This window comes from Megalops cyprinoides, chromosome 23 (genome assembly GCF_013368585.1).
Source record: "Megalops cyprinoides isolate fMegCyp1 chromosome 23, fMegCyp1.pri, whole genome shotgun sequence".
Classification (NCBI taxonomy): Eukaryota; Metazoa; Chordata; class Actinopteri; order Elopiformes; family Megalopidae; genus Megalops; species Megalops cyprinoides.
This window is the reverse complement of record NC_050605.1, coordinates 24,732,970-24,760,949: the sequence shown is the minus strand read 5'-3', so window position 1 is coordinate 24,760,949 and position 27,980 is coordinate 24,732,970. Positions and strand designations below refer to the sequence as shown.

Sequence of the window (27,980 nt, the reverse complement as noted above, 5' to 3'; positions counted from 1 at the left end):
GGTTTTCAGAGAATGGATGAGGACACGTTATTTGAAGAATCTATTTTGCAAAAGATCAGCAAAGTGAATGCAAACTCCGTTGTGTCAGACATCTTCTCTGAAGATGTAGCCATTTCTGATGATGACCAGGTAAACCCAGTTTCTGACAGAGTGTATTTTATCGAACATCTACAGTCGTATATGATGCCGCTCAAAAGTAAGCGGTCATTCTCAGAGGTATTCAGAAATCTACAAATAGTTATGTTTTCGTGTAGCATTTGTGTATTTTGGGGAAATAATTAATTTGATAATTTGATAATCTGTTATGGTATTGTACAATTTACAGATTGTTCATGGCATACCTGAATCAATGGTGTCGTGCTGGAAAATGAATAATGACCGACTCAGTTCAATCGAGAAATTAATTTTGGAAGATGTTAGGGGAAAAGGTAAGCAGCATATTCTGTGACTCAAGCATGCTTATGTACACACACTCATGTTCGTACACTCAGACGTTACCTAGATACGGTACTGTATTATGAATATTTTTTGTTTTTATTTCTTTTTTTTTCTTTGAGATTTCACGAAACCTGACTTGCTTGGAATAATTTCAAGTAATTGTGAGGACTTTCTAGCGGACCTAGCAGCTGAGTGCGGGGAAGATCCCATCAGCTTAAAAGAACGAGTAAGTCAAACACGAGCTTTTTTTGTTCTGTTCATTCATAGGTGTTAAATCTGTGGTATAAAAATGTCATAAATTCCATCAATCAGCGCGTCTGCCAATCACTTTCATCTAGATCATATCTGAAATTGAGAGAGAGGAATCGCAGTCTGCTGAGAGTGCGTCAGGAGAGAAGGGAACGGATCGTGTGCCGCAGGAGGACGAAGGTGCTGTGTGCGTCTGTGCTGTGGAAGGGTGTAAAGCAGTATAAAATAAAGAAACAGGCACAGCTTTCTTCTTTTCCTTGGCAACCTAATTTATACCGAAATTGGAGAAATTTTTTTTTTTTTTTTTTTTTTGGCTGTACAAGTACCCGAGAACACTTGAAAATACATACTGGTGGCTAGACATATGAACACTAGATGTCGTCGTTGTTATGTTTGTAGATTGTTTCACCTTTTCGACAGCCATTTGAAGATATCTTTAAATTTCCCACTCCTAATATCAGAATAATTGTATCCTTTGTTCTGTAAAATATAGACTCTGATGAATATTTAGAAGCTGAGAGGCAGTTCAAGCTTGAACTGATGAATCTGGAGAGGAGACTGAAAGAAGAGGAGGAGAAGAGGATGGCGGAGCACAAAATGATGAAAGAGCGTCTTTTGAAGGAGCGCCAAGAGGAGGAGGAGAGGAGGAGACACAGACACAGATACTTCGAAGACGAGCTGAAAAGAATAGAGCATGACAGCCTGGTGAGATACAGGAATTCTGCATGAGCCATTAGGGATGTTTCCCTGTGCATCGATGTGGTGGAGTTTCAGTAAATGGAGAATTGTTATTATGATTAGCTTATTAATGTGTTTAGTAATATGTGAATAATATTGTATTTATTTGCAGACTCAGCACATGAAACTGGATGCAGAACAAAGTAAAGTAAATAGGAAAATTCAGCTGGAATTAATGAAACAACAGGTGAGGGACAGTGTGATGAATTGAAATACAGGAGATGATGTACATGCTTGTGTTTGACACAGTTGCATGTTTCTTCTGCTGACCACTTTCATGCACAGGAGCTGATTGCCGGGCTGCAGAAACATGTGGAGGAAGAGAGACAGGCCTTTGAGGAAGTGCAGGCCAAAGAGAGAGGAAACGCTGATGAAAGACGCTGCAAAGCGGCAACAAAAATCCAGGCCAGCGTTCGAGCATTCCTCGTGCGCACGAAAAATGTGGTGGTGCTGAGTGAAAGGAGAGAGGAGAGGAGGAGGAGGAAGGAACGGCTGGAGAAGGAGAGGAAGGAGAGGGAAGAAATGGTCAGGAAGAAACTGGAGGAAGAGAGGACGAGACAAGAGGCAGAAAGAAGGAAAGTGGAAGAAGAGAGGATGAGACAAGAGGCAGAAAGAAGGAAAGTGGAAGAAGAGAGGATGAGACAAGAGGCAGAAAGAAGGATGAGAGAGGAGGCAGAGAGGAAAAGAGAGGAGGAAGAGAGGAGAAAGAAGGAGGAAGAGGATCAGCGCAAACGGGAGGAGCAGGAGAGACGTGTTGCCTGTGAGAGGGAGGAAGAGGTCAGAAGAAAAAGGGAAGAGGACATCATGAAACAGGAACTGGACAGGAAGCAGAGGATGGAGGAGGAGAGAAAGCAAAGGGAGACGGAGGAGAAGAATTTAGAGGAGCTCAGAAAGCAAGAAGAGGAGGAGCAAAGAAGGCAGCAGGAGGAGGAGAAACTAAATCCACACAGTTCGTATGGTGCAGGTGAAAAACATAAAGTTTCAGCTTCACATAATATCAGAACAGAGGAGGCTGAAAACCCATGTCCAGCCCCCGAAGAGCAAGTTTCTGAAGGAGACAACAAAGTGATGCAAACCAAACCGCACCTGAGACCCTCTCAGCAAAATGACACCTCATCCACTGCACAGGAAATCTCTCTCTCTGCCAGCAACTGGTTTGTGACAGTGAAGGACAGTGCAAACACAGGCGAAGAGCAGCTAACCTTCCTCCACAGAGACAGCGCTGTAATGGACGCAGCTGAGAAACTGAGCAGTCTGAGACATTCTGCAGACCATCTGACCTCTTCCAGGAGGCTGGAACGAACAGAGCAGAAGCGTCTGGTGTGGATGAAGGCCTGCATCCCCTGGACTAAACTCTCCCTGGAGAGTAAGAGGAAGCAGGTGGTGAAAACAAAGATTGTGAGGAGAGGGTCAGGGAGTTCTCTGCCACCTCTCAGCACAGACACCATTCTTCAGCGTGGGACTGAGAGCTCGCTCAAACAGGTAGAAGCACGTACACACCAAGCCCTTTGGGCGGATAGAAGTGACCAACATTTTTTTGTTTCATGTCGGTAGCTAAACTTTTTTGATAGAGTATGAAATTATCACTATTTGTAAAGGCAAAGAATACAAGAATGTTGTGTATTGTTTTACACTATGTCAGTGTTATGATGATTTGTTTACAGGCTCAAAACACTGAATTGGATGCAGAAGAATGTAAAGAAAATGAAAGAACACAACTGAACTTACTCAAACAACAGGTGAGCTACAACTTGATCACAGTGGATATGCATACATGCACTTTAGCAGCCTGTCTTCAGACAGACAGCAGTCTGATTTTGTGCTGATTGCCTTAACGCACAGGAGCTGATCGCAGGGCTGCAGAAACATGAGGAGGAGGAGGGACAGACCTGTGAGGAAGAGCAGGTGGAAGAGACGCGCTCGGTGGAGGAGAGGAGGACCACAGCAGCCACCAAAATCCAGGCCAGAGTTCGAGCGTTCCTGGTGCGCAGGAAGTACAGGGCGCTGCTGAGGGAACGAAGAGAGGAGAGCAGGCAGAGGAGAGGAGAGCAGCAGCAGAAGGAGGAGCAGCTCAGGAAGGAGGTGGAGGAACAGCGTCGATGCGAGACAGAGGAACAGGAGAGACACGTGGCCTATGAGAAGGAAAGGAAACAGGAAGAAAAGGACAGGAAGAAGAGGATGGGGGAGAAGGAGAGAAAGCAAAAGGAGAGAGAAGAGAAGAAATTAGAGGAGCTCAGAAAGCAAGAAGAGGAAGAGCAAAGAAGGCAGCAGGAGCTAGAGAGGATTCGAATGGAGGAGAGTCAGAGGCAAACAGGAGTAATACCAGAGGAGACACTAAATCCACACAGTTCAAACGGTGAAAATTCAGTCCAGGAAGAACTGGTACAAACCAAGAATGATCCGGACAGTAAAGCCACAATCACAACCTCTGCTGGCAATTGCAACAGGGATGTCACAGTGCCAGGGGAAGAGCAGCCTGAGGGAGAGAGGCTAGTGTTCCTCCACAGAGACACTGCTGAGAAGCAGAGCAGCCTGAGGCAGTCTGCAGACGATCTGACCTCTTCCAGGAACATGTGTCTGCCTGACCTCACTGAGCAGAAGCGTCTGGAGTGGATGAAGGCCTGCGTTCCCTGGACTAAACTCTCCTTGCAGAATAAGAGGAAGCAGGTGGTGAAAACAAAGACTGTGAGAAGAGGGTCAGGGAGTTCTCTGCCACCTCTCAGCACAGACACCATTCTTCAGCGTGGGACTGAGAGCTCGCTCAAACAGGTAGAAGCACGTACACACCAAGCCCTTTGGGCGGATAGAAGTGAATATGGATGCATAGCAGGGTCTCCTAGTGGTAAAGATCTCGGCTTTTAGCAAGAAGGTTGAAGGGTCAATTCCCAGGTGCGATGCTTCAGTCAATAGGACTTAACTTGAATTACTTTAATAACATGATACTTAGATATTATTTAATATCTAAGACAGCTGTGTTGCCATGGATGAGGCTGCATGTTATGAGGATGAGTGCTAATAACCCTGAGGTGTACTGTGTGTGTTTAGACTTCATTTGGGTTTTACTTAATTGAGGCATACTGTAAGCTCTTAGGTTTCAGTTGGGTATTACTTAATTTCAACCATCAGATTTACAGCATAATCACTTTAGTTATTTTGAAATTGAAATGTGATATTAGGTATTTTAGCATTGTTTTATGTTTTGACATTTCACATTTCTCTTACTCTACTCAGTGGTGTTTGTATCGTTTGAATGTTGCTTCAGTGCCAAAGAATCGTTTCACCAATAGTTATACCTATTTATGCCCCTTAGTCAGGCCTTGTAGAATTTGTAATGAAGTGTCACTTGTCTTTTGTATAAAGTGTCACACTAAATCAACCTAATCAGCTTGGCACAATGTAGCTGCTGTTGTATAGGCTTCTTTTCTCTGTCCCAGGTCACTACGGTTACACTGGAAGACTTGCCTGGCTGCAGTCTGTGCTCTCTGTCTGAGTGCGTGAGACTGCGGGTGCTGACCGTGCGCCGGTGTGGCCTGGAGGCGTTGGAGGGCCTCGGCGGATGCGCAGAGCTCAGATACATCGATGTCCAGGTGAAAACCTCACCTGCAGCCTCAGACGCAGTGTTCTCATGTCTTTGGGTACGGGCTGCTCACTGGCAGCTGCTCTGTTAGCTTCAGGCCAGCAGAGCGGCTGCAGTTGCTGGCTGCTGTAGTAGCTGTAAGCCAAGTGCCGAACCTAAAAGGTTTAAGTAAATATCCAGCTGTGTGAGAACACATGGAAATGTTAAACCCCCCATCTATAAGGCCATCTGCTGAGCTTTTCTTTTTCTCCTTTAAGGAAAATGCCATCAGGTTTGTGAACTGTCAGGGTCTGGCCAATCTTCGCGTTCTTCTCCTGAGTCACAACCAGCTGACATCCATCCATGGGCTGGAGGACGCTGCCAACCTTGATGTGCTGGAACTGTCCCACAATCGCATCTCCCGCATTAGTGAGTACTGCTTTACCGCATCTCCCGCATTAGTGAGTACTGCTTTACTGCATCTCCCGCATTAGTGAGTACTGCTTTACTGCATCTCCCGCATTAGTGAGTACTGCTTTACTGCATCTCCCGCATTAGTGAGTACTGCTTTACCGCATCTCCCGCATTAGTGAGTACTGCTTTACTGCATCTCCCGCATTAGTGAGTACTGCTTTACCGCATCTCCCGCATTAGTGAGTACTGCTTTACTGCATCTCCCGCATTAGTGAGTACTGCTTTACACTGTATCTCCCGCATTAGTGAGTACTGCTTTACTGCATCTCCCGCATTAGTGAGTACTGCTTTACACTGTATCTCCCGCATTAGTGAGTACTGCTTTACACTGTATCTCCCGCATTAGTGAGTACTGCTTTACCGCATCTCCCGCATTAGTGAGTACTGCTTTACACTGTATCTCCCGCATTAGTGAGTACTGCTTTACACTGTATCTCCCGCATTAGTGAGTACTGCTTTACACTGTATCTCCCGCATTAGTGAGTACTGCTTTACCGCATCTCCCGCATTAGTGAGTACTGCTTTACACTGTATCTCCCGCATTAGTGAGTACTGCTTTACTGCATCTCCCGCATTAGCGAGTACTGCTTTATACTGTATGAACACGCTGTTGCTTTGCTAACTAAAATTGATTTTACTTATAATGAGTGGCAGGGGTATGCAGCATTTTGGCAGCGGTGCTAGCTCACTGTTATCACAAAAGAACACATAACACCTAATATTAATATAATAAATTATAAAGAAAAATGTAAGTCATGTTGTTTTCTAAACCTTCTACCCCCACCCTTTTACCTCCCATTGCTTCAGTGACTTATTATGATGCAATTTTTCCATAATGTAGAGTTCTTCAGAAGCACAATCACCATAGTACAGAGGAACAGGGTACATATTTTACACTACCAAAAAGTGCAGTTTTCAGTGGTACCACATGAGGGCAGTATTTGGCTGAAATGCAGATGGAGTCATGGTACATGAATAATGCTCCATTTTGAAGTCATGAATAAATATTTAATAAAGGAGAGGTTAAATATATTTATCTGGCACTTGACCTTCATTGTGGATATGAAGTCAAAAGGGAATATTTAATTCATTATTGCCTTCCACAAGAGGTGTGAAATGACATTCGGTGAGCACATCAGTGCAGTCTTATTCCCACAGTCCTGGGGTGGTTCTGCCCTTTCACCTGCCACTGTTCTCTTATGATTTATTGTTCTGTTTTGTCATATTGTAGGTGGTTTGGCGCATATGAAGAGGCTTCAGAGATTATTAATCGATCATAACCAGCTGATCAGTACCAAAGGGCTGAGGGAGCTGTACCGCCTCCTGCACCTGGACTGCAGCTTTAACCACCTGACCAGCATGGAGGACTCAGACAACTGTGCTCTGCTGCACACGCTGAGGCTACAGGGCAATAATCTCACAGAGGTAATACATCACAGAACCCACATCTCCTCAGTGTCGGCACATCCCTCACAGAACCCACATCTCCTCAGTGTCGGCACATCCCTCATCACAGAACCCACATCTCCTCAGTGTCGGCACATCCATCACAGAAGCCACATCTCCTCAGTGTCGGCACATCCATCACAGAAGCCACATCTCCTCAGTGTCGGCACATCCCTCATCACAGAACCCACATCTCCTCAGTGTCGGCACATCCCTCATCACAGAACCCACATCTCCTCAGTGTCAGCACATCCCTCATCACAGAACCCACATCTACTCAGTGTCAGCACATCCCTCACAGAAGCCACATCTCCTCAGTGTCAGCACATCCCTCATCACAGAACCCACATCTACTCAGTGTCAGCACATCCCTCATCACAGAACCCACATCTCCTCAGTGTCAGCACATCCCTCACAGAACCCACATCTCCTCAGTGTCGGCACATCCCTCACAGAACCCACATCTCCTCAGTGTCGGCACATCCCTCACAGAACCCACATCTCCTCAGTGTCAGCACATCCCTCACAGAACCCACATGTACTCAGTGTTGGCACAGTTTGTATTCTGTGATATAGAATAAAAACCATTGCTCCCTTGATATTGCGGTACAGCAACAAAGACAGGATAAATCTGGCTGCATATTGGAGCAGTTTAGTAAGCGTAAGTGTCCCTGATGGGCCCTCCTCTGAGCTCCGGCTCCATGGGCGTGGCCGTGTGCTGTGTGTCTCAGCCCCCCAGGCTGATGAACCAGGTCCTGATGAGGGAGCTGTGTCTGAGTGACAACATCATCTCTTCGCTGGAGAGCCTGTCCGCCTCCTGGCTGCCTCTGCTGCAGCAGCTCTCTGTGGCGAAGAACAGGTGTGTTACGAGCGCTGTGATCGCGGCTGTGAGCTCAGTGTGTGTGGCTGTTCCTCACCACGTTTCCCTGTGTTTCTCAGCATCACCCGTCTGCCTCCTCTGACCGGCTGCGTGTCACTGCAGAGGCTGGATATCAGCCACAACTGCCTTTCAGGTAACATTTTTGCTTCAAAGAGCCATGTCTTCATGCTCTCCGTGTATCTTAACAGTGTGGTGAAAGTACTCAAAGCACAGAAGGGAGATGTTACTGAGAAAACAGAACCGTAAAGCAGCTCCAGATTCATCCGTTTACAATATTCACTGATACACTTTATTTTTCTTTCCTTGAATTTTCCACAAATTCTTGAATTGAACATTTCTCTGATGTGCTGAAGGCAAAGGCCTGCAGTTTGCTGGGATGCTGGATGGGGAACAGCATGTGCTGGAAATATGGTGCTGGTCAGTCCCTGCAGTACAGTAGCACATGGCTGTACTGTGAGAATGGCATCTGTGCTCATGATAAGATGAATCAGCAGCGAGTGTGAGGACAGAAGCTGTTCCTGTGTTGCAGAGCTGGCTGACATTCAGCGGAGTCTGCAGGGATGCACGCAGCTCCAGGAGATTCAGCTTTTTGGAAATCCTTTCCAGCAGGAAAGCAACTGGAGGTAAAGCAGGCAACTTAACAGCAAAAATATGCACAGCTGACAAAAACATGCGTCATTGAGTAAATTGCATTTTCATCTACAATGCAGAGAGACCAGACTTACAATTCACACACCATAAACATATACCAGTCTATTCATTGACATAGATAAAAATAAAAAGGTAACAAATACCATCATTTTATTTTCCTATATGGTGATGTCTGCATTCATTTTGGGGGATTTTTCTGGTCAGAAGTCACCAAGAGAAATAGCAAAGACTCGCTGCTGTTTTCTGCTTGTCACGTCATTTAGCTGCAAAGTGCAGCAGAGCGTTTGCTGAAGGTGAATTAGGCGTTGAAAGCAGAATAAACATTCCTTTTTAATACGGAGTTTCCTGCCCACATCTGTGGGCTGGTGGGTGTGTCTGCGACATGCACCGTACACCATCCTATGGGATCAAGTGCTCAGAATTCTGAAAATATTTTTTCAATAAAAAAATTCATTCATTTTTTGCCCTGACATTTAATCTCACACTCAAAGACCCATACAGTTCACCTTTCTAACGTTTAGCTGAATGACCTAAAAAAGGGGTTGTTCTGGAAAAAAGGAAGTGAAACAGAAAAATAAGTAAAAAGAATGAAAGAATTTAAATTTCACTCTGCAGCCACAGGAGGGCACATGAAGCACTTGGTTTGATTCACGCTATTCAGCAAAAAAGTCTCAGTAAAAAAATCCTATCCTATTGATTGATCACTTGGATAGAGGATATACCACATTCAATAAGCTTGTCAGGCCAGATTTTAGAGTTTTTCCTCTATAATCAGTGTTGTGTGGTAGGTATTGGTAATTCCCCCTATTCATTCAGGTGACCTGATCTCTCAGTAAACCCTTCCAAATGCCTTACTGTGGATCGTCTTCCTATTAAACCTGTGCTACAACTCAAAACAGTGCGTCAATTTTCAATAAATTATATTCATTCACAGTGAGATTTGAAAGGCCACTGTGGCCCTCAGACGGCCCTCTGCAGTCTGTGAGTGAGTGAGTGAGTGAGAGTGCATTATTCCTCATGCTTTCATTTGTGGATTTGTGGCAAAAAAATTGGTTTATGTTGCCTTTGTGTACTTGATTATTCTGTACGGTAATGTATGGTCATTTCTAATCTTCCATAAATTTCACTCAATAAGAACAAATAAGTATGAGTTAAAATAAATAAATGTACAATGTGGGGTATAGTATGTCTTTATAGTACCAGGATGGAAAGGTGGATGCCGACACAAGTCTGTCTTTAATTACTCATATGCTAACCTTTTTGCGATGGCCAAGCTCGTAGTAAGTCCTGAAAACACACTGTGATATGTGTTACTTTTACTGGGGGATTTCTGCGGTTCCACCATTGACTCAAACAGAGACCAAATGTTCCATTGAACTTTGCCTCACCCTTAATGCCAACAATGGAATTAGCTCTGGCGTTCCCCCCGATCGCCCGGCACTTTCATCCGCAGCCAGCGATAACACCGCCGAAATTAAAGCACTAAAGAATATTGCAAAGAATTACACCCTGAGAGCATTCTGAGAAAGAATTCATTTCACTCCGCAGTGATTAATCGGACCTCTTTAAGACAAAGTGTTTTCAGGGAAGTTTTCACTAAATGAAATATGGACAGGGTTCTTCTGAAGGAGGAGCACAGCTGGGAATGCTGTGGCTCGGAGCTCTGTTTCCACATACTTTAATCTGGGTATAATCACCTTTCCCACCACATATCACTTACTGTGATTTTATCATTAACTGCCCTGTGACTGTCCTGTGCTGCTGGCCTTATGACTGATGTAATGCATCACGGCACATCTCATGTACAGCTAAAGTCATTGCACACAGAACAAAGCATACAGTAGGTGTGGTTTATGTGCATCCACTTAATTGTATGGTCAGCCAAAGATGAAATCTCAGCAAGTGTTTTAAAAAGAGAACATCTTTAATTAATGCAGACAGCAGTGTCCACAAGCAACAGATGTATTTTGCTTTAAATTAATGCTTCCCAAGTAACTGTAATACATTAAACCTCATGTTTAACATATGTGGGCTGTGGAGACACCATCATTTCATGCTGGAATCTTTAAAATATTTAGCCAGTCAAATATTCGTTCAGATTTATACCACTGTCATCAGTTGTTTTTACGGTTTTAATTAACACTTTATTGGGGTTTTTGCAATTTTATTGCTTGAAGTGGTATCAAAGGAATTAAAAAGTGCTCTATATTTTCAGACACAGTTAGGGTGCCAGGAAAGTGAATGCATTTATTACATTGCAGAAATACTAGAAAGAACAGGAATTTATTGTTTTTTTTAGTAAAAAACCAGTCTTTTGAAGATATCTTTATTTCATAACTATTTTCACACAAAAATAGAATGAAAAATGTAGAGAATTATTATATTATATATGTGTAAGAATATTTCAGGATCCTCAGAAATCACATCCAGAGTCCGGAGTGCTTGTCGTCTTGCAGGGTGTCTCCCAGCTGAACTTTGGCCTGTCACGGCGGTCAGAAATGGCCACTGCCATTTAATCTTTTGAGTCTTAGGAAGTAAAATAGCAGGTTGGGGTGCAGGTTTGGGACCGAAGCGTGGACACCCTCTGAGCCCTGTGTCATCTCATACTTCCTCCATGAGAACATCAGACTCAGACGCAAGCTTTTGTTCTGTGTGGAGAGAAACTTTGTTGACTCTCTTGGGCCTTAAATGTCAAACTTAGTATACGTTTTTATCCACATTCCTAAGTGGTTTCATCTGCACAGCGTAAACACTCTAACCCAAAAAAGCCTTGAGGAGAGGCTGAATGGTTGATCGTGTGCGGACTCGTGACAGTTGTGATAGCTTCAGACATTTCCACTGTGATATATCTGTGTGCATGTGTATGTATATGTATATGTATATGTATATGTGTGTGTATATGTATATGCTGCAAGGATATACTGACACATGCTGCAGCTCTATACACACTAAGCTACAGTGAGAGTGAGGTGCCTGTAGCCGTGAGCTTTAAGCTATTTAATGGCAGATTTACCCGAGTATAAAACATCACTTGTATTGCGTAAAATGTCAGTGCTGAATAGTTGTGAATGTGCAGCCTAAACGTGAAAAAAATTTTGTAGAAACAGCTCTGATGTTTGTCCTGTTTCTTTCACTAAATGGAAGAAATGTGGGAAAAGGCAAACCCTCACGGCCCCTGGGACTGCAGGGTGAGGGAATGATGGGATAGGCTGAGGTCGTGTGGGGATCATCTCCCAGCCACACTGTTGTTGTTCGTCTGTTGCAGGCCCTTGCTGCTGAAGTCGGTGCCGGGCTTAAGGAGGATAAATGGGGAATGGATCAGCTCTCTAGCGCCCCCCACAGACGGACCACCTCCTGGGAGCTTCCTGGCTTTCTGTCAGGCTCAGCTCCAGCAGCTGGAGGACATGCAGGCGAGACACGCAGCCGAACTGGGGTGAGTGTATCTCCTGGAGTGAGGGGTACGGCATCAGTAATCACACCTGGGACTGAAGTCTGCAACTTCCTGGGTGAGAGCTCTCTTCCTTAACAACCACTCCACAGTGTGCCCCTGTCAGCCACAGTCACGGGAGCCCCAGAGGGAGACAGGTTTGCTCGACTCATGTATTCAGATCCATCCCAGCTGGCCTTGGCTTTGTGGATTGAGCAGGGAAGGTGTGGATGTGTGTGGCTCTGCACAGTGACTGACACAGATTGGCTGCCTGGCTGCGCTGTAAATATTTGTGGAGGTGTAAGCAGGCAGTAGCACTGCTTAAACATGAGGTCATTTTTATAAGACAATGTGTAATTAGCATCAAATTACATGGATAAATTTAGGCTGCTAAATCATTCTGATAAAAACTAAATTTAGAAAGAGTTTTGGCTGAAAGGTGAACTGAACTTCCTTTCATGTCCAAACAACACAAGCCTTCCAGCTCTCCCCAAGGCCTCCACTGTCCCTCTGTCGTAATCTCCCTGGCCATGTGGAGTTATATTTTAAAAAGATGAAACCCGCTGGTGTGTCTGCTGCAGTTCAGATCACAGCTAGAGGACCATTTTCTCCTTCTCCTCCCTCTGCGCTGTGGACAATGGTGCTTTTGGGACAGGGCCGAGACCACCAGCATCATTTAACTTCTGACCCGACCCGATGTCAGCCAGGGTTTACAAAGGGGAGCAGTCTGCCTGGATGTGCTGGAGCCCTGAGAGCTGAACCGGGCAGCGGAGAATGGCTCTCCTGGGGAGACTTGTCCTGGGGCGCTCTTAGGCCTCTCATAGGCACAGCCCTCAGCTCACACAGATTATTAGATAATGCTCATAATTTTGATAATTTCAGTCATCACCAAGCTCATATTGTTCTGCAAGTGTTGGCAGAAAGTTAAATTAGAAAAAGACATGTATGTAGTTCAGCACTCAAAGGGCATTGAGAATGAGGGCGGCAGTGTAGCATAGTGGTTAAGGAGCAGGACTCGTAACCAAAAGGTTGCCGGTTCGATCCCCGCTGGGACACTGCTGCTGTACCCTTGGGCAAGGTACTTAACCCACAATTGCCTCAGTAAATATCCAGCTGTATAAATGGATAACATTGTAAAAGAACTGTAACCTATGTAAGTCGCTTTGGATAAAAGCGTCTGCTAAATGAATAAATGTAAATGTAATGACAGGAGGCCTTAGTGTTCAATAAATATATTTAGAAAATGAAGATAATGAAAAATGTCTTTAGACCCTTAGGAGACATTCAAAAGAATGGTATGTATGTTGTGAATGCAAATTTCATTTCATTCAGATCCCATTTATTCAGAAAATCTGCATGTGGCAGAGGCCCAGTGTAATTTTATTTGTCTTGACACGCTTATTCTTTCTCAGTACTTAACAGATCTTGCCAGTGTTAATTGATTAATTCAGTCATTTATTTAGTTATTAGGTGCAATTTATACAATTTTACTTCGACAGAGAAAATGAAACTACTTTATTTGATAGAGATATGGTAAAGCCCTTGTAAAGCACTGCCCGGCTGACCCTGTAGTGACCTGGCAGGTATTTGGGTGAGAGATACAGTGTGTCTGTGTCTGGCTTGGTCCCCTCAGACCCCCTCAGACCCCCGCAGACCCCCGCAGATCCCCGCATAGGGGGGGTATTGTGCAGAGCAGGCGGCCCCTGCGGCGGGCACTACCTGGGGCAGCAGAGGTCGCGGTGGGGGAAGTGGACCAGCCCGTTGCTAATGGAGTCATGTGTGGATGAGCTGGCTTTGTGCTGCTCTAATCCTCCCCGTGAAAAGGGACATTATCAGACCCAATGCAGTGATGCAGCACATTGCACCTGAAGCAAAAAGCCTCTCAGCTCATCAGGGAGGGCCGGCCATGCAGGAGCTGTGCTCCGCTGCACCGTGTGAATCTCTGAGAGCTGTGCTCCGCTGCACCATGTGAATCTCTGATTATAATTTAAGGTGCATGTTTTTAAGGTTTAGTCCTACCTGTTAGGTAGAGGGCCATAGCTATGCCTAAACCTGCGTGGTGACCTTACAGTATATGAACTGGGATTTTCTCACTGTAAAGATGTGACATTGTAATTGTAATGTGAACATGTTTTCTCTGAGTCAGTACATGCCTTATTCTTCTGCAGAAAATCATTCATTCACTCTGCGCCTCGAAAACAGACACCCGTGAGATAAGGAATCCCAGCTGTGAATATGCGTTTACTGATTTTGGTGATCATTTTACAGACCACTGAATTCTGTGCAGCTCTGCAGAAATTTTGACCAGGCTACTTCTTTCCCCAGTGTAGACTTTTCCTTCCTTAAAAGTCTAAAGTGTTCTTAATGTTATTGGTTGGTTTTTAAGGACAATGTGGTAAATTAGTGTGTTTTTGCCACAGTGCCCCCTGTCCCCTGGATGTCCCGGCGATCGCCGTTCAGCACTGTGAGGAGCTGCAGCAGTTAGCGGAGGAGCAGAGATACGCGCATGAGTTTGGGGATGTGACCCTGACACACGGAGAGGAGCCAGAATCTCCCAGCAGCCCCCAGGAGCAGGGGCCTGTGGAGGAGAACACCCAGGACCCGGGCCGAGTCTCCCGAAAACGCACCTCCCCCCCCCCGGCTCGGCCTGGCAGCCAGGATGCTGGGGAGGAGGACAGAGACCTAAATGGGGTCAGGGAAAGCGCAGACACAGCCGATACGCCCCGAAAGTGCGCCCCTGCCAAACCAGCCAGGAGGGCACAACGGCTAGACCTCAGAAGGTAGGCCTTTCTTTCATTACCTGCACTTGCTTTTTATGAACTTAGTTTTGTTACTCTTGGATTTTTAAAATTTAATACATTTGGCTAAATACTTAGGGGGAAATATACTGAAATTCTTCTTCTCCTCCTTTTTCTTAGTTTTATGTCTTCTATGGTAACTTGAGGCAAATAACTTGTATATGTACACAAAATTATTATTTTTCATATCATAACATAATGTTGTGACTCCAAAACAAAAATTGATGTAGGTGAAGTAGGTGAAGTCATTGTTTATTACACAGTAATATTTATGAAATGATATACATGCTGATGCTTATGGCCTATGAATGTGTGTTCAGATGTCTGCAGTGGCTCTGAGGCCTGTGATCTCCCTGTATTTGTGCAGCATGGCGGCTGTGGTCATTCAGAGCTGCTGGCGAGGACACAGATGCCGCAGGACGGCGCTGTTGCAGCCTGCTGGGCGGGGCGCTGCGGGGGAGAGCGGCGTGGGGGAGAGCGGCGCGGGGGAGGGCGGCGGGGGCGAGAGCGCCGGCCCAGACGTTACCGCTGACCGCCCCTCACACAGCGAGCAGCAGGCCGCGGGGGAGGCGCGTCTGGAACGGGGGCGGGCGGCCACCATCATCCAGGTACAACATCCCACAGGAACTGTACACGGCTGATTCCCCCACCCAAAGCTGGACACGACACTGGAACTGAAAAAACCTCTCCAGTTTAAACATGCTGTCTAGCCTCAGACAGATGCTTGTGCATCATTCATACAGCAGACTGTATGTTCCAGGAGCCACTATCTCATTACAGAACTTCTCAGCACATCTTAATCTTTCACTGAGAAAGTGCCAGAAGAAGCTGTAATATCAGGTTCAGTTCTACCTACAGACTTTTGCACGCAGTCTCGTGGTCCTGATAGCACTTGGAAACCGTGCTGCTTGACATTTAACTTGTCCTAAAATATTTTTTCTCTCTTTACTCTGTGTTTAACGGGTCCTGGAGGACTTGTAAAATGATTAATCAGATCACAGAAGATTTGCAGTAGTGGGATTCCAGTCTTCTGGCTTGTGAAGTCTGTCCGCCGGGAATTCCACGATTTAGAGTTGTTCTGGCGCTCCATTTGTCTTATAGCAGCATGTGTCACCTAAAGTTCAGATAACAGATCACTCAGCAATTAAACCGAGGGTAACATGTTTTATCTTCCTAATGGGATAACGTACAATATTTACATTTGCATTTGATCTATAACCCTTTATTTGTGCCGCAGGCTGTGTGGAAGGGCTACATTCTGCGGAAGAGGCTGGCTTCTGCACTGGCTGCTGTGAGAGTCACTCAAGCGGACGAAGACTTTGAAGAGGTGGACATGGATGAATTTTTATTTGACGAGGTAGGTAGGGTTATAAATTCATTTGACCTCTCCTGAAAATGGCTGCCCTAATTCATTTCCCTTGCTGACAGACATATAACTTCTCTGAGGAGCCTCCATTTGTGTCAGCGTACAACCTGTGAGGGGTATCATTCCTCAGCTAATCAAGGAAGACGCACAATTGCTGCTTTCAGTTTTGCAATCAGTCTGTCTTTGCAGAGACTGAAGTGGTCTGTGGCAGTACAGTTTAATGCAGTTTAATGCTGTTTAATGCAGTTTAATGCATGCTGTATTAACTTGCATTAATTTGGCAGAAGTAGAAGGAAAGCACTAAAAACTTAAACCTTCTACTTTAACATTATATGGCATCTCCACTCAGAGGTTTACATGTCCAGGAATGAAAATGTCTGATGCAGAGTATAGAATCATCATAATTTATACCCTCATCCATATCACTCTCACTTAATTCAACCTCTCAGTTGAAAAAAGTTCCACGTATCAGCTGCTGGTATTTCTGTGTCACGTGACTCAGCCAAGGTTTGGCTTTTGGGTTTTAGCTTCTCCTGTAACTTATGCACGTCAAATATTAAATAAATTCTCAGCAGTGTGAATATAATTGACTCATTTATTAATTATTTCTGTTATTAATAATTTAGGAATGTTAATGTTGATAGAGCATCCTCACTGTCAATTTGTCTTTCTGCAAGCAGTCAGACTCCAGCACAGTCCACATAAAAACAAGAAAAACACTCCATTGATGTAGGTCACTTTCCTCTGTTATGAATTCCTCTCTGCTTTGAAGATGATCTTTCATACATGAAGAAGTAAAAAGCACCAGGAGGGATTGGGAAATATATGCATAAATTATTGCATTTTGGCTACAGAGATTTTTTTGATGCAAATAGGCTGCGTTGGAGAGGGACTGGATAACCCTGGATTCCGAGGGCTCGCCTCCCAAATCTCTGCCATTCTGTGAGCAGCCGCTGTGGCCAAAGGTAACAGCACAGAAACGTCTCCGTCTTTATTCCTGTAGGATGTATGGCACTGCCGTGATTAATGCTGAAATTTATTACCTTGAAAAACACAATTACTTTAAGAAGCCCGAAGCTTCCTCCGCATGAGCAGATGTCATTTTTCACGAGCTCTTTTCTTCATTCCCTCTCCTTCTTTATCTTGGACGGCAGTCAGGGCTTTACATCACAGTAGCTGTGCGCTGAGGAACAGCAGCTGGGAGCATAGACTTTGTTTAACATTAATAAAGTAAAAAAACAATTAAGCTTCAGTAATCCACAAATAGAGAGGTCTCGAGAATCAGGCGAGGGCCTGGACTGGAGAACTGTCAGTGTAGAAATTTGTTTTTGTCCTGTTTTCGTTTGCTTAGATGTAGCTTCACACTGTAATGAGAGGACTCAGAGGTTTGGGGATCACTGAAATCAGTGAAAATGTTGAGAAAGTGTGATACCTGCTGAAATTTGTGTCTCGAACCTGAGGACCAAGCACCATGACTGCACCCCTCTGCTGCGTTACAGCCCCCCCCACAACAGCCCACCCAGCGGAACAGTCCCACTGCGTTGCCATGGCAGCCTATCCAGGCGTGGCCAGGAGACGAGAGTGAGAGAACAGTGCACTCAAGATGTAGCATCTCACCTGAGAGACCAGAGGACACCCACAGGTAACTAACGCACACCCACAGGTAACTATCGCACACCCACAGGTAACTAATGCACACACCCACAGGTAACTAACGCACACCCACAGGTAACTAATACAATAGCCACGGGTGACTAATACAATTGCCATGGGTGACTAACACACACACACACACACACATACAGTGGTAACTAAAGACAGCAATCATGGGTGACATGACATGCATTATGGAATTATGGCTCTTGATCCTTGTGTAGAGTGGATAAGGAACTGGATTCCAAATGAAAAGGATAGAGATTCAGTTGCTATGTCAGGTACAGATGTTGTAGCCTTGCTGTAGTCTTGTAGGCTGGATAATGGATATAATGTAAATACATGACTAATATAAGTGATATGGATCATGGATGCAATGGATATACAGTAAGTGCAATGGAGAGTGTGTATCATTGATGTGGATAGTGGCAGTGGATGATGGGTAACATTTGGTTCAAGTGTTTTCCTGGTTAACAGGAACCATAATAAATTACAACAATATTAAATATTCAGGTGAAGAAATTAGGAGTTTTTGATTTGCTGTGTTCTCAGTGCCCTGGGGGATGATGACAAAAGTGGCGGAAAAGGTGCTAAATGCTTTTTGAGCGATCTCTGTCATTTCTGTCAGGATTAGGCTGGATTAGTGGAAATTCTGACTTTATTTTCCTTACCTTTTGAGAAGAACACAATCTCCAGCGGCAAGTGGGTTTGGAGAGCTATCCGAGAAATCGGCCAGAATTCTAAAAGAGTGGTAAGTTTTGCAATGGGTGCATAGCTTTCATGTGAGAATTTAGACTGTACTCGATAGCATTCTGAGATGCAGGGAGTAGAACAAATTTCTTTCCTTTTTTTCCCTAAAATCAAAAATCACAGAGGTAAATACTATTGCCATGTCTGCATTTGCTTGTCCAATTCTCTGTTCAGTAAGAAAGGATTATGCCTGTGATTTCCTGTATGATGTAACCTCTCAGGACACGGCTGTCCATCATGTGTCATTTTCTGGATAGGTTACTTGGATTATTATTGTTTGGAGCGGTATTGCGTCTTTGTCAGAAGTGTGACGTCTGCTGTTATGTCCTTAGGGGAATAAGGGACAGAACCACAGCTCATCTAATGCTGAAGAGAGCGCAGAAAATGAGACCAAAGAAGAAGAAAGACAGGAAATTAGGGGGTAGGTCATTTCAGAGAGCCATCACCCCATCAGGTCATGCAAACAGACACCTTGGCCGCCTCATAAGTGGAGCAGATTGTGAACAGGGGATAGTGCCTTCATGCTGCAAAGAGCCTTTCCTCTTTAATAAAATGCAACCGATTGTAACATCGAGCAGCTCCCTCAGTTTTGTACATAACGTGACTTCTTGTTGTCACAGTGCATTTGGGAGCTGGAGAGCAGTTACAGGAAACAAGCTATTTTTACTGCAGCTTCGTCTTCAATCAGCTGTACGCTACCCAGAGAAGCTTTCATTATCAAAAGCATTACCCTGCAGCTTCGACTGCAATTTCTTTAAGAGCAAGTTATACAAAAAGGACATGCTAGCCTCTGACGCCTTTGATTGTATTTGTAAAACCTAATTCCTGAAATCCAATCACTTTTAATTGTCACTCAGATCTATGCATAGCCTCCAGAGCTGCTAGGCTAATGGAACAGGAAGTGTTTGTCGTGGGAAGGGAAGCTGATGTTGTGTTGCTAATTCCGGCTGTTTGGTTGTGTCTGGTCACATGTCACTGGCTCTGACTCCCAGTGGTCTTTGAGTGGAGAGTTCTTACTCTTTTCTCTTCTGTTCCTCCCCAGATCCAGCTGTGTGTCTGGATTTATTCAGGAGCAGCGAAAATAAACAGATGCCCATCAAAGTTCCAAAGAGAAACCACCCAGAAAAAATGCACCCCTCTAAAGGTGAGTTTGAGCAGCAGACCTGGCTCATTAAGGTGACAGTCCAACAGTGTTAGAAATGGAAGGTCCTTAGAGTGCAGCCACATCACCTAACACACTGCATACTGGAGAGAGACCCCATTAATGTGGCTCTGGGGAACACAATAGCGTTTTTCTCAGGTGTGCTAAGCTATAGACTTCATTTGAAATGATAAAATTCCTCAGCTTTGTTGAGTTATGCAATTAGAGAGAAACATTAATTGTAGCAGCATGTCTGCAGAATTGGATGATCACTGAGAAAAGGAGCAGATACAGGGGCAACCTCCTGTCAACAACCCAAAGGTGAAAGTATATGTGAAACTGGACGGTAGAAATAGTGCTTTTCAAGCCATGGATGCTAAAAGCTACACAATGAAGTCACTGTTAATGTTCTGTACATCCTGATGCTGAAAGCATGATTCTTTGGATGTTCCCTGCAGACTTCGTGATTAAATCAATGGCACGTGAATTGTTAGTAGTCAGAGATGAAGTTGTTCAGGATGACAGAGGATAAACATGATGATTATGTTTCAAGGGGACTTACGCAGTCTGGATGTGTGAAATCAAGTTAAGAGCAGGGAGGCAGACCACTGAAGCACTTCAGCCTGTGGAGGACCTCTGTCTTCACTTTAGCATGAGAGGGGAAGGGGGGAAAGGTGCTGCTGGAGGTGGGGGGTAGTATTTTGGGGGTAAATAATTTTTTTCTCCCCCAGTTACCAGTGCAGACTCTACTAAACAATAGAGATCAGCAAGAGGAAATATTTTCTCCTTTCATGAAAACATTCATGGCTCTTTACCGTCTCCCGGCATGTGTAAACCGATAGCCATTTCCAGCGGGTTACTCATGTCCAGGACATCCACAAAAGAGCTGGGATAAAATAAACATGGCGAGTCGGATATCTCGGAAAAAAATCTGTCACGGCTTTGGGTTAATCGTCTCCAGAAGAGCTTGGCCTCCATGCCTGAAATGTAAGCCTGGCCAGGGGAAGGCGGTGTGGCCTGGGGGCGACGGGGATCTGAAGGGTGCCTTCTGCGGGTCAGAGCCGCGCTGCTGGCGGAGGGCGAGAAAGCGTGTGCACGCAGCCGGGCCTCTCTGCCTCTCATCACTGACCCAAAGCCTGGGCCCAATTTCTGACCTCCTTTCTGTCAGGTGCTGAGTTTGGTCCACTACATGCTTCACAGAGCGAAGCATTTCTGAGAGGATGGAAATATATATATATACTGGAAGTAGATGTGGAAAGGCTGGGTGCAAGCATACGTTTTATTTCTTTCTTTCTTTGCATGACTTCTCAGCTGTAACTGTGGCTCACTATCAGTAATAACTTAGAGGAATACAGACGCACTGAGCCTGCCACTGATCACATAATCCACCCTTTCTGAAATATTATCTTTATTACTGCAGATGTGCAGATATGCATGTAGAATTATACATGTCCAGAAATATTTATCCCTAATTTGACATAATTATTTTCTTAAGCTTTTAAAGAATGGCAGTTTTAATACTGTGTGTAGCAGATGGGAATTCACATTGCTAAAATGGAAAACTATGAACATAGTAGTATCAACAGTCAAGTAACAGCGTAATGTTTCGACTGTAATGACTGTAAAAAGGGTGGGAGTGCTGTGCTTAAAATTAAACTATAAAGGGCAAACTAATTATATTTATTATACATAAAGACAGACTGAAGAGAATTTGAAAAAAATTAATAACAAGAATGATAATGCATTTATCTTAGCTGTAAATTACTTGCCAGAATTTATGTTGTATCTGGAAAACCCATGCAGAAATATGTTATTATAATTAATGTTCAGAAAGAGTCTGAGTGGCGGCTTGCATTCTGACCGCTGGATGACACAGCGAGGTTGGCTGTCCCGAGGTGAGGTCGTGACCCGGGACGGGAGAGCAGGAGGCAGGGTCCTCTGATGAAAGCTGACCCCTGGGTGCGTCTGACACGCGGGGTTAAAGTGAAACTCGGCCTCATTCACAAAATGGAGTATATATTGACATAGTATATATCCTTATATCAATAAACTTTCAATATCAGTTTTAAATATGAACATGCAAACATACTCATTTCCAATGTAGAAAATATTATGATTAATGACATTAATATTGTGTTAAACACATGTTCTTATGTTAAAAAGCTGTACAATGCCAGCCTGCTTAAAGTATCAGGGATCTTAGCAGTTTTATCCTTAACTTGCTTATATTCTTCTTATAAAAGATATTGGGGAATTGATATAGTCTGTTAAGTTGTGGCATGAAAAATCATATCATTTTAATACTAATATACAGTTATGGTTACATACCTTTCCTATACTTTTCAGATAGTAGTACTACTAATAATAAATCAATAATCAGTATTTTCCTGCTTGGTCACAATTGGTTGCGCTTTTGATAAAATTTAAAAAAAGACATCATCCACGACCCTAAATCCCATTCCCTCTCCGGAACCCGGCGTTCGAATGTGGAATGTTCTGTTCTGTGCTTCTGGGTCCGGTCACTGCTGCCAGGTTAAACTGCTTGTGACCTTGGTTGTGTTTGCTCAGGGGAGGGTCTCTGGAGGGCCCGCAGTACGTTGCTCCAGGCCCAAACCTCCTGGACCGTCTCTGGCTGACCCCCTTCAATGGCTTCATTCTCTGATTGTGAGACGTGGCTCCGGTTGCCTCTATAGTGCTATGAGATGGAATAATCCCCCTCTGAGTCCGTCCTAACAGGCGTGACTCCTCCTGGGGGTGCTCGTTCGGGGGTCCTGCTGAAACTGTGACTGCAACACTGTGGGTGCCATTGGGCTGTCCCTTCCTCACAAATCACCTGAGCCATGCTCTCTGAGCCACGCTCTCTGAGCCACGCTCTCTGAGCCACGCTCTCTGAGCCACGCTCTGTGCATCAGCTGACAGCGTACACATCAGAACAGAATTTTTGGGATGTCATGTTGACTGCTGCCTGTGTGTCTTTGACGGCTGCTTGCAGGAAACCTGTTATTGGCCAGTGCAAGTGTTCCTTTCCTTTAGGATTGGCCTCAGGGAGGCATTAATCAATTGACATTTTTAGTGGATTTTCACTTAAGCTAACACAGCTATAAAATGTAAACCTTCCCTCTTTCACAGCTCAGAGAAGCAGGAAAATGGGCTAAATAAATGACATGTTAGTTCCAGCATTAGGCTGTCAGGTGTTATTGCTGCTGAACACTTTGGGTGCATGGCTGTAACCAGGGTTTGAAAAATAGTGAAGTCGGGGGGGGTGCCTTGGTGTTTAGGTTTTGTCAAAATTACACATATAAACATTGCATACATAGAAAGAGACCTGTTGCTTTTTACAAGAAACAAATTTTATTTGTGTTTTAATTGTAAGGTACACATCGCTGAATAAGTGATAAATCATAACAACATTATCTAGAGCATCACAATACGTAGGTCTACGGTCTGAAGCATGATAATTAAGCTAAGGTTATTTGTAACCTTAGCTAGCTATAAAAATAGAAGAAAAATGCTTGAGAGTAACACCATTACAAGCTAACGTCATTATACACTTATATTCATTTCCAAATTTGGCTTTGAAGTGTTTCATAGGCCTACTATTATTGATACCGTCGCCTACATAACCTGTTTTTTAATCAATGGTGTTGTGTGAAACGAAATAGCCTAGCTTTCATCATGGCCAGAGTACACATATTTAACATGTTTCATACAATTGCCTTCACTCCAGACGCTGTACCAGGTTACTGTTTTGAACGTTTCTTACAGATAATGGCATAACAATCATTCTCTGTCTTACTGAATGGTATGCTGCCCATTCACACACAAGCCACCTGCTGCTGCCAACGTGCGTAAATTCCAGTTGCTGCTGTCAGTGGAAGTGCTGATGATGCAAGGGGCTGCACTCACGCCCTCTCTCACAACTCTCACACACAGCGGACACTAAATAGCAATTCTAAACTGAATTAAGCATGCACTCCTCTCTGAGAAGTTCTCAATCACTGTTTTTTTGTTGTATTTAGCTTCAAATTTTATTTTTAGCTCTAAAAAAATTACCGAGGTCCGGACCTCAGTGACCTCATAGCTGGGTACGGGCATGTTTGGGTGTTTCACTATCTGTCACACACTATAATTTTCTGTGAATTATATCATTCTCATGGTATATTGATTCTCTCTACAGAATAATCAGTAGGACCCTGTTTTCCTATTGGTCAGTTCCATCTGAAGCGTTCATGCCAAAGCCCTGGGCTCATGTTACCCTCAGACTCAGAGTCTATTACACTAATGCCCTCTGAACTGTCCAAAACAAATAGGGCCTAAGCCCAAACAAAACAGTGCAAACTCTGTGCCGCAGATCCCAACAGCCCTCTAAACTAAGCAGGTTTAATTGTGGTGAAACTACTTAAAAAGGCATTTGTTTGTTTTTCATAGGTTTGGTGTCATGCGTGGGACATTTTTCACATCTGTAAAAATCACCAACAAAATATTCTCATTAAAAATGAGTCATAAAATAAATAAAATATTTTTTCATTGTTAATTGGTTAGGTATGACACAATAGCATCCTTTGACTCATTATGGTTTTGTTTGGGTTATTGCAGCTCGTGAGGAAGACGCAGCAGCTCAGCAGGCAGTGAGGTCAGACTGGACCCAGCAGTGGCTGCAGGCACAGGGGGGGCAGACTGGCAGGAGCTCCACCGCTGTGGAGAGGTGAGCGTCTCACTGTCACATCAATACCACAGTGCTCTGTTCATGTATACAGATACTGCATATGATAATGATCAGTGGAATAACTGCATTCATGGATCTTTTTTAGTGAACATTTCCTACCAGAGATTGACCATGACATTCTGAATGGACGAAGAGTTCAGCTTGTGGTAAATACGTTTATTTTAATCAGCTTCCCTTCTCCCTCTCTGTTGCACACAGCTGTGGGTGTGCAGAACGCTGGAAGCACACACTGCTTCGTGTTTTTATTCCCTATACATTTCCACCCAAATGTGCATCAGTGTTTGATGGTGTGCTGAAGGTCATTTCTGATATTATTTTGTAATAATCCTCAATGATATGTTCAACCGGAAGAACACAGTTTGACAATAACAGCATAACTATTTAATACATTGATAAGAAATACCCAGGCAGAAAGGCTTTGCAGCTGACTGTGTGTCTCTCTGTGAGAGTGAGAGCAGCCGCGTGTGTGAGGAAGGCTTTGTCAGCGGCAGTAATGTCTCTCCTCCACTGAGAGAGGCTCTGCTCGAGCCAGCAGCTCGGGCCCTCTGCCCGCCGCTCATATTTCACGAATGCGCTGTTTGTTTATGTAGTGTTCGTAGCGTGAGCCGCCCAGAGAAATGTCATCTTTTATTTTCAGAGTGTGTCTGCGCTCTCCCGCTGCTGGCAGGCCGGGCCAGGACCCCGAGACGAGCCGCTTGAAGAGAGTCCGACCAAGACCAGCACCGCTGCTGTGTCTCCACCTCGCAAAGAACACAATCAAACACGAGCAGACTCAGGGGGACAAGCAAGTGAGTTTCACACCAACCTTCTCACTCACACTCACACTCACCCTTACTCTGTGTGTGAGAGGGAGAGTGTGTGTGTGTGTGTGTGTGTGTGTGTGTGTGTGAGAGAGTATATGTGTGTGCGTGTATGTGTGTGTGTGTGTGTGTGTGTGTGTGTGTGTGAGAGTATATGTGTGTGTGTGTGTGTATGTATGTGTGTGTGTGTGTGTGTGTGTGTGTGTGTGTGTGTGTGTGTGTGTGAGAGTATATGTGTGTGTGAGAGAGCGTATGTGTGTGTGTGTGTGTGAGAGTATATGTGTGTGTGAGAGAGTGTATGTGTGTGTGTGTGTGTGAGAGAGAGTGTATGTGTGTGTGAGTGTGGGTGCGCTTTTCTTTTTTATATTATTTGTAGAACTTTTTGTATTTTGAATCATTGAATGAAACATGTAGGGAGAACTAGTCTTTAAAGATCAATATTCACCAAAAAACATTTCCATGTTCCACGATATGCATTTCACAGGAACGGAAAAAACCTTTTTAATTTAATGGGTTGAGATGCGACACACCGCAACATGTTTAAATAATTATATTATTATGAAAAATTATGTTTCATTTTATAAAAAACATAGTTACAATCTCTAGAAAAGTCAATTATATTTAAGAAAGTTTTTTAATCTGAAGGTCTCTGCATTTTGAAAGCAAAAAAAAAACTGCATATGATTTTAATAATTTCCTTTTTTTATTTTATGTAATTTCAAATACAAAACCCGTCTTGCCCTATATTTTGTTTCTGTGTTTTGATTATTACTGGACAAAAGCAAATACTTGATGTGTTTTTCTACTAGTTCTAGTATGAACAGTCCTGCCATTGATGGCTGTCACCTCTGATTAACACTGAAGCAGGAAAAAAGTAAAAATCCGCTGCACTTCACACATGCTGTCCATCTGAATCATTCAGGTCAAACGCCAGGGTGGGGGCCATTCGCAGCAGAGTACAAGGTGCATAAGATACATTACGGGATTTGATTTCAGATTTCAGAATTAGACGTTATCTAATAACTCTAATCATCTGAAAGCTTGGGAGATTGCAGCGGCATACATGCTTTGAGCTGAATATCGCATGAAGTCAAAGTGAACTACCGTAGCACTGCTGCTGAACTATGAGAACTCATAATATAGGAGGAACAAGTTTATAGGACAGGAATAATAGATTTGGTGTCCTGCCTTGTGCTAGTTGGGGGGGAAGAAACAGGGTCATGTAAAGGACATAGTGAGGAGGACTTGCTCTGGCAGGAAATGGCAAAAGGCCTTTGAGAAAGAAAGACTACCCCTCTGTCAAAGGTTTAACTCTGGAGCCAGAGTGACAAAGATGCTACACATGAAGTGCTCCGGTACGCTGCAGCGAGCAGATTAAACAAGTTTAGCCAAAAGAATATTGAAATAAAGGAAAACAGTGTTCAATTTAACAAAGACAAATTAGATTTTGATGATGATTGAAATGAAATCCACGAGGAAAGCAACCAACTGTGCGAAAGAAGCGGTTTGTCACCGTTGTGGAAGAAAAATGGCCCATTTGTGCTCAGGATCAAACACGAGTTATCTAAGCAGTCAAGGCCAAATGAAATTACACCGTGTGTGTGTGTGCAAGCGGAATCAAAAAGCACTTTAAGGATTATGTCCGACAGCAAATTGATTAAACATATAGATAAATTGTTTGCACATGGAGTCTGAATGAAGATTATTAAATATAAAAAAGCATATTAATTTTTACTTTGATCTGTCATCTGTTTGTCAGTGCTGTGATGCCTGGGAATGATTTTCACATCTTCTAGAGTGATTTTACAATGATTTTACACAATTATATTCCAAATAAATTAATTCTTCTCATATTATATATAAATTTGCTAATATATAGATGTCCTATAAGACTATTTTTACTGTATATAAGCAAAATAATGCATCACCTTCTGAAGCAGAATTGATTATATCAAGGTTTAAAATTAGATATGGCCACTTATGCCATATGCCAAATGCTCTTGAGTTGTCATGGTTATAAATTATGTAAATATTCCATAACCAACTGTAGCTTTTGCAATGTGATAGCCACTCCTCACTGTGGCATTTCCATAAAGGGCATTTTCCAGCCCGCATATATGTTTTATTGCTTTGCACTGAGGAAACCAGCTGTTTAACGGTCCATGAGGACCGGGGTGAAATGACTGTGTAGTTTGAGTTTGGTCATGGTGGTTATGTGAACGCACAGGACCACAGAAACCGCAAAGCATGCAGCAGATGCGGATTAAAGATAATTGGGTATTTGACACACACTGAATAAATTTACGCAAAAGGAGTGGTAAATATGGTTTGTTATGGCTAATGGGTTATAACTTTTGGCTAATTTTTGAAAGCAGTGTGAAGCAATTTCTGAATGTTAAAGTCTCTCATTTTATAATCACTTTGTAAAGCAGATTTGGTAGATAATTCCAAAAAAATCAGTCGCTACTAATGAATTTGATAAGCAATTCTCTGCAGGTGGTGCAGGCAGTACTAGCAGTGTGTGTGTTACCTGTAATAATGACCGCCTTCCCTACCATTTCATTCCTGCTCTTAGCTACCTGTGTGCGGTTCCTCCTGGCAGGTGGAGCAGGGTCAGCAGGCACAGGGGTGCACTTTTTCCCCCAGTTTTTAAAGAGCAGAAGGAACTGTCCAGAAGAGCGGTGTGGTGGGTGAGGTACGGTTAAAGGGAGGTTCAGTTCTAACATTCAGTTCTTTCTTCTGTTGATTTGCAGATAAAGATGCCCTTGGTCCTATGCAGTCCACGTCTGGCCCCGTCAAAAAAGAGCGCATTTCATTCCGGGACAACCCAGTTCAGCTCAGTATCGGCTGGGGAGGAGGGAAAAAGAGGTCCAAACCCATCAAGTAA

At 43.8% G+C, this 27,980-nt stretch overlaps 1 protein-coding gene across 1 annotated transcript; it reads left to right on the top strand.

Moving 5' to 3' along the window:
- Positions 1–12: 12 nt before the first annotated feature.
- On the top strand, positions 13–27,980 carry lrriq1 (leucine-rich repeats and IQ motif containing 1). The gene is made up of 28 exons (XM_036517641.1): positions 13–129; positions 326–415; positions 777–867; positions 1,181–1,392; positions 1,538–1,612; positions 1,711–2,105; positions 2,715–2,823; positions 3,268–3,507; positions 3,952–4,194; positions 4,860–5,012; positions 5,260–5,410; positions 6,687–6,880; positions 7,633–7,760; positions 7,841–7,914; positions 8,311–8,404; positions 11,698–11,865; positions 13,503–13,598; positions 14,280–14,639; positions 15,025–15,265; positions 15,895–16,014; positions 16,899–16,988; positions 17,523–17,665; positions 18,359–18,427; positions 18,759–18,847; positions 19,469–19,570; positions 24,164–24,272; positions 24,933–25,081; positions 27,847–27,980. Exons 1-28 carry the CDS (start codon positions 13–15, stop codon positions 27,978–27,980), a joined length of 4,236 nt encoding a protein of 1,411 aa, XP_036373534.1.